The sequence below is a fragment of the Tupaia chinensis genome, unplaced genomic scaffold (genome assembly GCF_000334495.1).
Source record: "Tupaia chinensis unplaced genomic scaffold, TupChi_1.0 Scaffold143740_1, whole genome shotgun sequence".
Taxonomy (NCBI): domain Eukaryota; kingdom Metazoa; phylum Chordata; class Mammalia; order Scandentia; family Tupaiidae; genus Tupaia; species Tupaia belangeri.
Window position 1 is genome coordinate 52,292 of NW_006203589.1, and position 10,888 is coordinate 63,179.

The window sequence follows — 10,888 nt, forward strand, 5'->3', positions numbered from 1 at the left end:
AAAAAAAAATAAAAAAATTGGATAAAAAAAAAAAAAAAAAGACTGCCATTCCACCATCTGCTTTAGAATATTTAAGCAGCAGACACCAGTGACATGCATGTGGTGGTAATTCTTCAGGTTTGTAGAATTCAAGAGCTGTGAATGTCTGGGGGCCTTAACCTCGAATTCAACATATGTCAGACAACCTGGTGGGTTATGCAGATGCTTGTCTGTGAGCTCTTTGGCATAAAAAATAATTCTGTAATACATTTTGTCCTCAAAGAATATAGAATCTACTGAGTCCCACTGGCAACTTTCCATGAGGGATTAGAGGGACTCCAGAAAGAGAGAATCAGGATAAAGACAAAAGTGAAGGAATATGAGGAGATTCAAGAAGGATTCTAATAGAGGGCATGTGAAAGAAACTACAGAAAGACAAACCATCTCAAACCTTAAATACATTTCAACATTGATTGTTATGATTATAAAATTTGATTTCATGCTTGCAAAACTGAAAGTTATGAAAATAATAAACTTAAAGATGGTTAATCAAGTGTGGTAAAAAAGCAAATTTAGCACAGGCTTGACTTAAAAATCCATCAGCTTGGGACCAGCAGATGGTGCAGCAGTTATATTGCTTGACTGTCACATGGCTGACCATGGTGAGAGTCCCAGATCCTGTGGCTTGAAAGTCATGCCGGGAGTGTGTGTGTGCATCCCCAAACTCCTTTGAGAAGATTAGAAGAGGAGGGATTGTGATGTGGCCAACTCCTCATGGGTTTATTTATCACTTTCCCTCTCACTGTCTCTCTCTCTCTCCAGCAATCACATGTGCCCTGAGGCAAAAAGCCTCTTTAAAAAATTGATCAGTTCATATATATTGAATGAGTCATTCATCCAATACATTTTTTTTTAATAGAGAGAGTACATGTGCGAGAAAGAGAAAGTATCTAACAAGGTCCCATCATGCTTTGATTCCCCTTCACTATCCTAAGCATCTGTTACGGAACCCAGTGTTTTTTCAAGCTAACTCATCTCACAGTCAGTCATATGGCTTCCAGTCTTGCAGGGCACTTACATTACCACTGCACCATAGTGGTTGGCTCTACAAATATTTATTTAGCTAGAGAGGTGATCTAAAGCCTGACAAAATTAAAAAGACTGCCCTTTTAGACTTAGATTAAAATTTAATTCTTGGGACCAGTAGATGGTGTAATGATTATGTCGCTGGACTCCCACGTAGTCAACCATACTTCAAGACCCAGAACTGGTGGCTTAAAACTCACGGTGAGTGCATGTCATGTGTGCCCAAAATCCCAACAGGAGAATGGAGGAAAAGGGATTTTGGCAGGGCCATCTCACCACGGGGTGATTTCTTGCTTTCTGTTTCTCGAGAGAGAGACAGAGAGAGAGAGAAAAACAGAGAGAGAGAGAGAAAGAGAGAGAGAGAGACACAGAGAAACAGAAAGCACCCTATAGCAAAAATCACTTTCTCAAAAAAAAATTATTATTTTGGAGCCAGCAAGTAGTGTAGTGGTTAAGGAACTGGACTCTCATGGTCAATCATGGTTTGAATCCTGATCCCATAGCTTGAAACTCATCTTGTGTACATGTGCATGTGTGTTCAAAATCCCAGGAGAAGAATGGAGAGAAGGGATTGCAGCATGGCCATCTCTTCAGAGATTTATATCTCAATTTACTTTTTAATTATTTTGGAGCCAGCAAGTAGTGTAGTGGTTAAGGAACTGGACTCTCATGGTCAATCATGGTTTGAATCCTGATCCCATAGCTTGAAACTCATCTTGTGTACATGTGCATGTGTGTTCAAAATCCCAGGAGAAGAATGGAGAGAAGGGATTGCAGCATGGCCATCTCTTCAGAGATTTATATCTCAATTTACTTTTCACAATCTTTGCAGCAAGCTCACAGACCCTATGGCAAAAACTTTTTTAAAAATGAATTCTTTTAATTTTATTGAGACTGAAATTGTATGAAAGAGGCAAAAGAAACTTGTCAAAAATAACTTTTGTTTAGTCCCTATCAAGTGCACTAATCAAAAATATTTCGACCTTTTACTGCCCTTTTAGCCTTGCACTGAATATGAGATTTGTCAAAACTAGGAAGAGTCCTGGACCCTGACCTGGCAAAGCTCACACAGAGATGGGTTGAAGCACGTAAGTGAGGCAGTTCCAGAGACACTGTAATCAGAGTTTAATAGGCACTGTCTTACTTAGCCCTCAGAGGAAGGATTTTTACCTTCATTATTTTAGAATCAGGGCCTCCAAGCTTAAATATTTTAAGAAATTATTTCTCCTGGAATTCATGCTGATGGCCACTTCCACTTTTACTCACCTCAGGAGTGTCCTGCAGCACACTGTGGACAACCAGTTTGAGGCTCTTCTCATATCAATGTTATCTGATGTAGTAAAAGAGTAAATGATGGAGTTGATGCTGCTGCTAACAAGGGACAGAGCAGCTGAAACCAAATAAAGATGAACAGGGAGTATACAAAAGTCATTCTGAATTCAGTAAAACAGAAATCATGGGATACTGAAGGACAGGTTGCAGAGACTGAAGACCAGCACTATGAGCAGGAAGGTCACATGCAGCTAGATTAGTGACATTTGCTGGGAGTCACACAAGAATATTGATTGGAGGGCCAGGGTGGATCCAGAGAGAATGATAAATTTAAAAACTGGCCATGTGGCTGTTATGAAATCAAATGCCTAACACCATTCCCAAATAGAAAGCCACAGGACTACCTGTTTAAAATGCTCAGCCATAGTAACAGTGCCCAGAACATGGAGCATACAGTTGACAGGTGTCTCTGGGTTGGCATCGGTACCAGATATGAGCAGGATGGACAGACAGCATCCAGTGCTAAAGGCACAGACGTAGGGAGAGATCACCATACTGGCCAGCAAGCTTGCAGTAGAGACAGAGATGGAATGGAAGGTCTGCTGAGTTCCAGCAGAGAATGTGTGATATAGCGGCTGCAAGGGAAGAGGAAGCCAGCACTAATGATGTAGAGGAGATTTCCTGCATATGCAGAAGCCCAAAAGTCCCACAACCCTATTTCCTGCCAGTTCACCAGGAACAAAGATGATGGTCAGTGAGCCTAGGGTCAGGGTGTCCAATTCACCAAGTAGAGGAATCACCTGGCCTCTTCCATTCATTGGTGTGAGTTCTGTCCTCCAGGCTAGTATGGTTGGATTCATGCTCAGAAACCCTTCATTGGTGTCCTGGGAACACAAACAAGACTTGAGTGCCCATTGTGTGCTCACTGTTTCTCAGGATCATCTTTCTCTGTGGGAATTACTGTCTGTGTGTGTTACAGAGGTGGGATATGGAGATTTGTGGAGACTGAGTAATTATCAAAGGTAGAGATTTCTGGGTCCTGGATTTAAACCCGATCCTCACTGACCCTAAAGCCTGAGCTCTGGGAACTGCAGCACTCTGACAAGGAAATATTCTGTTGTCCAACCATACCTCTACCCCCAGCACTCACCATCCACAGGTTATGTTATGTCAGTGGAAATAACCAATATCTGTAGAAGTTATTAAAACTATTCTAATAAATATGAATGACCAATACCCAGAAGTAATCCCTAGTAGTCTTGAGAAAGTATTTTGGGGTGCTTAGATATAGTGACTCTTTTATTCAGTTCTGAGGACAGAAGACACAAACAATATTACAAATCAATATATGGAACTTTACATTGACCTGGCCCAAATAGGTGGGACATCTGGAAGTCTGGTGTCTTACAGGTTATAAACTTCTTAATTTAGTAATTGGTTAAAAGCACAAGTTTTTTTCTCCAAAAGACTCAGAGTCAACAGGAAAGAAGGCCTGACTTTAACAGATGTAAGAAGGTCTTTCTATATCATGTGATGCTGTGCCAGGGTCAGGATGAAGGGAGCGCCCCATTAATACTGGTTACAGAGAGGCTCATTAATATGCCAGACATCCCTGTGAATTCATGAATGGAGGCACCAGCAAATGACAGTCAAGACACCTCAGGAGATGTTTATCACCATTTGCTCGATTCCAGTCACTTATCTTGGCCTCTCCCTTTCTATCTTATACAGTCCCTCTCCCTGCAAGGAATCATCATCTTGGAGTCTTTGTTGCCCACCATGAGACTGTGTAGGAAGCAGACCAACCAAGCAGTGTGGGATTTTGTAGTGAAGGAATAGTCAAGCCCCTGAATGGTCTGGATCACCTGATCTTCTGTTGATAATGTATATGGTAATATCTTTGACTTGATTAATATGCACCACTTTCATGCTGGGAAAAAAACCATGTTGTGCATTATAAAGATGTACAGTGAGTAAATTACATGAGGGATGAGAGAGCAGAACAAATAAAAAGAATTAGGGAGAAGAAATGTGAAGGAGTGGAAAGGGATGCAAGAGTTATTCTCAAAGAGGCATGTGAGAGGAAACCACTGGAAGACAGTCTACCTCGAACCTTAAGTATTTTTGATATTGATTGATCTAGTTATACTCAGTTTCATGGTTTCAAAGCTAAAAGTGTGAAACCAGTAATTTTCATGAAAGTGAATCAAATCTGGTAAATGAAGATTTACTATAGGCTTGACTTTCAAAAATTCATGAGTTTATGTTCATTCATTAACTCATTTATCCAATAAACATTTATCGACCTTTAGAGAGATTCTAAGGCCTTCCAAAGTGAAAGAAAATTGCTCTTCAGGGCTAGATTGGAATTTAATTCTTTTCATTTTATTCAAGACTGAAATTGTATGAAAGAGACAAAAGATACTTGTGCAAAAGGCTTTAGTCCATTTTTAAATTCCCTATTAAGTGCACTGATTAAAGAAATTTAAAGCTTTCCTGTGCTGATTTCAACCTTCTGCTGAAAGGTGGATTCTTCAAAAACTGAAGCAGTCCTGGACAAAGCTGTGAAAAAAAGTTGGCAAAGCTTACATGGAAGTGGGTTGAAGTCCCTGAGTAAGGCTGTTCCACATAGCCTGTAATCAAATTTAATAGGCACCCTCTTGGTTAATCTGAAGGAGAAAGATTTTTGTCTTAACCTATTTAAGATCATGGACCCGAGGCTCAAAGAAGTTAAGAAATTTCTCGATAAGGGCAAAGTTGACTCTCAAAGTCACATGTATCTGACCAGTGCTGAGGCTCTTGGTCTCTATACCAGACTGTCTCTGGTCACTTCCAGGGTTTCCTACTGAAAGCTGCCTCCATGTTCGTTCACCTAAGTAGTGTCCTGCAGAGCCCGCTGGAGAACCAGCCTGAGGGTTTGCCTCTGCCGACGCCACTGTCGCTTTCTGAAGGAGCCAACTAGAAAGTAGATGATTGGATTAATGCTGCTGTTAATAGCTGACAAAACAAGTAAAACCAAAGGAATATCACAAAATAATGATTTTAAATAATTTTCAATCCAGAATAAGAGGAACCAGTAAATGCCGAAGGGAAGGCCAAAGAGCAGGAAGGCCAGAGTGGTGAGCAGGATGACCATGTAGAGACTGGTTAGCCGTGTCCTTCTGGAACTGCAGAGAATCCTGGCCACCAGCATCAGGCTGGACCCAGAGAGAACAATGAATAAAACAATCAGCCATGCGAACAGGAGGAAGTCAAATACCTGGCACCACTTATAGTTAGAACCTGTGAACAGGAAAGCACAATATTTGCCTTCTAGGATGCTCATCAGCAGGGACAGGGACCAGAGCAGGGTGCATGTGACTGTTGAAAGATGCCTTGGGCGGTGGCAATGGTACCAGATGGGGCACAGGACCGACAGGCAGCGCTCAGTGCTAATAGCACTGAGAATGCTCAGGCCTGTGATATAGGTGAAGTTCAACACAGTGGTGAAGAAAAATGGGATGAATTCCTTCTTGTCATGGCTGAAGATGGACTTGATGATTTGCTCCAGGGACCTAGCAACATGGACACCAAGGAAAAGGAAGTCGGCTCCAGCCAGGTTGAGGATGTAGACGGAGAAGGCATTCCTGCCCTTTTAGCCTTGCACTGAATATGAGATTTGTCAAAACTAGGAAGAGTCCTGGACCCTGACCTGGCAAAGCTCACACAGAGATGGGTTGAAGCACGTGAGGCAGTTCCAGAGACACTGTAATCAGAGTTTAATAGGCACTGTCTTACTTAGCCCTCAGAGGAAGGATTTTTACCTTCATTATTTTAGAATCAGGGCCTCCAAGCTTAAATATTTTAAGAAATTATTTCTCCTGGAATTCATGCTGATGGCCACTTCCACTTTTACTCACCTCAGGAGTGTCCTGCAGCACACTGTGGACAACCAGTTTGAGGCTCTTCTCATATCAATGTTATCTGATGTAGTAAAAGAGTAAATGATGGAGCTGATGCTGCTGCTAACAAGGGACAGAGCAGCTGAAACCAAATAAAGATGAACAGGGAGTATACAAAAGTCATTCTGAATTCAGTAAAACAGAAATCATGGGATACTGAAGGACAGGTTGCAGAGACTGAAGACCAGCACTATGAGCAGGAAGGTCACATGCAGCTAGATTAGTGACATTTGCTGGGAGTCACACAAGAATATTGATTGGAGGGCCAGGGTGGATCCAGAGAGAATGATAAATTTAAAAACTGGCCATGTGGCTGTTATGAAATCAAATGCCTAACACCATTCCCAAATAGAAAGCCACAGGACTACCTGTTTAAAATGCTCAGCCATAGTAACAGTGCCCAGAACATGGAGCATACAGTTGACAGGTGTCTCTGGGTTGGCATCGGTACCAGATATGAGCAGGATGGACAGACAGCATCCAGTGCTAAAGGCACAGACGTAGGGAGAGATCACCATACTGGCCAGCAAGCTTGCAGTAGAGACAGAGATGGAATGGAAGGTCTGCTGAGTTCCAGCAGAGAATGTGTGATATAGCGGCTGCAAGGGAAGAGGAAGCCAGCACTAATGATGTAGAGGAGATTTCCTGCATATGCAGAAGCCCAAAAGTCCCACAACCCTATTTCCTGCCAGTTCACCAGGAACAAAGATGATGGTCAGTGAGCCTAGGGTCAGGGTGTCCAATTCACCAAGTAGAGGAATCACCTGGCCACTTCCATTCATTGGTGTGAGTTCTGTCCTCCAGGCTAGTATGGTTGGATTCATGCTCAGAAACCCTTCATTGCTGTCCTGGGAACACAAACAAGACTTGAGTGCCCATTGTGTGCTCACTGTTTCTCAGGATCATCTTTCTCTGTGGGAATTACTGTCTGTGTGTGTTACAGAGGTGGGATATGGAGATTTGTGGAGACTGAGTAATTATCAAAGGTAGAGATTTCTGGGTCCTGGATTTAAACCCGATCCTCACTGACCCTAAAGCCTGAGCTCTGGGAACTGCAGCACTCTGACAAGGAAATATTCTCTTGTCCAACCATACCTCTACCCCCAGCACTCACCATCCACAGGTTATGTTATGTCAGTGGAAATAACCAATATCTGTAGAAGTTATTAAAACTATTCTAATAAATATGAATGACCAATACCCAGAAGTAATCCCTAGTAGTCTTGAGAAAGTATTTTGGGGTGCTTAGATATAGTGACTCTTTTATTCAGTTCTGAGGACAGAAGACACAAACAATATTACAAATCAATATATGGAACTTTACATTGACCTGGCCCAAATAGGTGGGACATCTGGAAGTCTGGTGTCTTACAGGTTATAAACTTCTTAATTTAGTAATTGGTTAAAAGCACAAGTTTTTTTCTCCAAAAGACTCAGAGTCAACAGGAAAGAAGGCCTGACTTTAACAGATGTAAGAAGGTCTTTCTATATCATGTGATGCTGTGCCAGGGTCAGGATGAAGGGAGCGCCCCATTAATACTGGTTACAGAGAGGCTCATTAATATGCCAGACATCCCTGTGAATTCATGAATGGAGGCACCAGCAAATGACAGTCAAGACACCTCAGGAGATGTTTATCACCATTTGCTCGATTCCAGTCACTTATCTTGGCCTCTCCCTTTCTATCTTATACAGTCCCTCTCCCTGCAAGGAATCATCATCTTGGAGTCTTTGTTGCCCACCATGAGACTGTGTAGGAAGCAGACCAACCAAGCAGTGTGGGATTTTGTAGTGAAGGAATAGTCAAGCCCCTGAATGGTCTGGATCACCTGATCTTCTGTTGATAATGTATATGGTAATATCTTTGACTTGATTAATATGCACCACTTTCATGCTGGGAAAAAAACCATGTTGTGCATTATAAAGATGTACAGTGAGTAAATTACATGAGGGATGAGAGAGCAGAACAAATAAAAAGAATTAGGGAGAAGAAATGTGAAGGAGTGGAAAGGGATGCAAGAGTTATTCTCAAAGAGGCATGTGAGAGGAAACCACTGGAAGACAGTCTACCTCGAACCTTAAGTATTTTTGATATTGATTGATCTAGTTATACTCAGTTTCATGGTTTCAAAGCTAAAAGTGTGAAACCAGTAATTTTCATGAAAGTGAATCAAATCTGGTAAATGAAGATTTACTATAGGCTTGACTTTCAAAAATTCATGAGTTTATGTTCATTCATTAACTCATTTATCCAATAAACATTTATCGACCTTTAGAGAGATTCTAAGGCCTTCCAAAGTGAAAGAAAATTGCTCTTCAGGGCTAGATTGGAATTTAATTCTTTTCATTTTATTCAAGACTGAAATTGTATGAAAGAGACAAAAGATACTTGTGCAAAAGGCTTTAGTCCATTTTTAAATTCCCTATTAAGTGCACTGATTAAAGAAATTTAAAGCTTTCCTGTGCTGATTTCAACCTTCTGCTGAAAGGTGGATTCTTCAAAAACTGAAGCAGTCCTGGACAAAGCTGTGAAAAAAAGTTGGCAAAGCTTACATGGAAGTGGGTTGAAGTCCCTGAGTAAGGCTGTTCCACATAGCCTGTAATCAAATTTAATAGGCACCCTCTTGGTTAATCTGAAGGAGAAAGATTTTTGTCTTAACCTATTTAAGATCATGGACCCGAGGCTCAAAGAAGTTAAGAAATTTCTCGATAAGGGCAAAGTTGACTCTCAAAGTCACATGTATCTGACCAGTGATGAGGCTCTTGGTCTCTATACCAGACTGTCTCTGGTCACTTCCAGGGTTTCCTACTGAAAGCTGCCTCCATGTTCGTTCACCTAAGTAGTGTCCTGCAGAGCCCGCTGGAGAACCAGCCTGAGGGTTTGCCTCTGCCGACGCCACTGTCGCTTTCTGAAGGAGCCAACTAGAAAGTAGATGATTGGATTAATGCTGCTGTTAATAGCTGACAAAACAAGTAAAACCAAAGGAATATCACAAAATAATGATTTTAAATAATTTTCAATCCAGAATAAGAGGAACCAGTAAATGCCGAAGGGAAGGCCAAAGAGCAGGAAGGCCAGAGTGGTGAGCAGGATGACCATGTAGAGACTGGTTAGCCGTGTCCTTCTGGAACTGCAGAGAATCCTGGCCACCAGCATCAGGCTGGACCCAGAGAGAACAATGAATAAAACAATCAGCCATGCGAACAGGAGGAAGTCAAATACCTGGCACCACTTATAGTTAGAACCTGTGAACAGGAAAGCACAATATTTGCCTTCTAGGATGCTCATCAGCAGGGACAGGGACCAGAGCAGGGTGCATGTGACTGCTGAAAGATGCCTTGGGCGGTGGCAATGGTACCAGATGGGGCACAGGACCGACAGGCAGCGCTCAGTGCTAATAGCACTGAGAATGCTCAGGCCTGTGATATAGGTGAAGTTCAACACAGTGGTGAAGAAAAATGGGATGAATTCCTTCTTGTCATGGCTGAAGATGGACTTGATGATTTGCTCCAGGGACCTAGCAACATGGACACCAAGGAAAAGGAAGTCGGCTCCAGCCAGGTTGAGGATGTAGACGGAGAAGGCATGCCTGCGCATGCGGAAGCTCAGGAGCCAGAGCACAATGGCGTTTCCCGGCATCCCAAACAGAGCAATGGTGATTTTCAACAAATTTAGGTTGAAGATCACATTGAGGCAAGATCCAGCATTGACCTGGTTGGTTGCATTTGTTGCTGTGATTTCGGTTTCCCAGGTTGGGGTTGTTGCGTTCATGCTCAGAAGCTCTCCACTGGTTCCCCTGGAAACACAAACAAGTCTTGAGGAGCTTACATAGGGTCCCAGATTCTCAGGATCACCCTGTTACATGGAAATTACTGTCTGAGTGGTACAGGCGAGGCCAACAGAGTCTTCCAGAGATTAGCAAAGGCAGAAAATCATAGTGTTGTGGAAAAACCAGAAGCCAGAAGTGAACTAGCACTCAGAGAAATAGGAGGACTTCATAACCTTTATTACACTGATGGGCACAAAGGAGCTAGCACTCTAATCTCCAGCCCCTCACTCTTGGTTTACACTTTTTTTTTTGGAGAGATTTTCACTGTAGGGCGCGTGCGCTCGCCAGACAGACAGAGAGAGACATAGAGACAGAAAGCGAGAAATCACCCCCCACTTGAGGAGCTTACATAGGGTCCCAGATTCTCAGGATCACCCTGTTACATGGAAATTACTTTCTGAGTGGTACAGGCGAGGCCAACAGAGTCTTCCAGAGATTAGCAAAGGCAGAAAATCATAGTGTTGTGGAAAAACCAGAAGCCAGAAGTGAACTAGCACTCAGAGAAATAGGAGAACTTCATAACCTTTATTACACTGGTGGGCACAGAGGAGCTAGCACTCTAATCTCCAGTCCCTCACTCTTGGTTTACACTTTTTTATAGGGACAGTTGACAAGGTGGTGGGGGGAAGACTCTGGGGAAAGGGCCTCTTGCCCAGGGCTGGGAAGTACCGCCTGTTTGGGACTGATAGCTGCAAGGCTGGTAGCCATCCTGAAAGTCTGTGTGTCTGTGTTTTTGTTTTTGTTTTTTTTTTCCCACTTTTTCTACCTCATTCTCCCTTC

The 10,888-nt window shown here is 42.5% G+C and overlaps 2 protein-coding genes and 1 pseudogene across 2 annotated transcripts; all 3 read right to left on the reverse strand.

The window, feature by feature from the left end:
• Window positions 1-2,028: 2,028 nt before the first annotated feature.
• Window positions 2,029-3,197, reverse strand: LOC102498742 (mas-related G-protein coupled receptor member X2). The gene is given in 4 exon segments (XM_027766845.1): window positions 2,029-2,119; window positions 2,332-2,716; window positions 2,719-2,859; window positions 3,071-3,197. Coding segments are annotated over 4 exon segments (744 nt in total).
• A 2,012-nt stretch (window positions 3,198-5,209) lies between these two features.
• Window positions 5,210-6,796, reverse strand: LOC102499159 (mas-related G-protein coupled receptor member X2). Its single transcript, XM_014582689.1, has 3 exons — window positions 6,697-6,796; window positions 6,237-6,360; window positions 5,210-5,963 (listed from the first exon to the last, which is right to left on the reverse strand). Exons 1-3 carry the CDS (start codon window positions 6,794-6,796, stop codon window positions 5,210-5,212), a joined length of 978 nt encoding a protein of 325 aa, XP_014438175.1.
• A 2,252-nt stretch (window positions 6,797-9,048) lies between these two features.
• LOC102499582 (mas-related G-protein coupled receptor member X2-like) lies at window positions 9,049-10,067 on the reverse strand (annotated as a pseudogene).
• Between the last annotated feature and the right edge of the window lie 821 nt (window positions 10,068-10,888).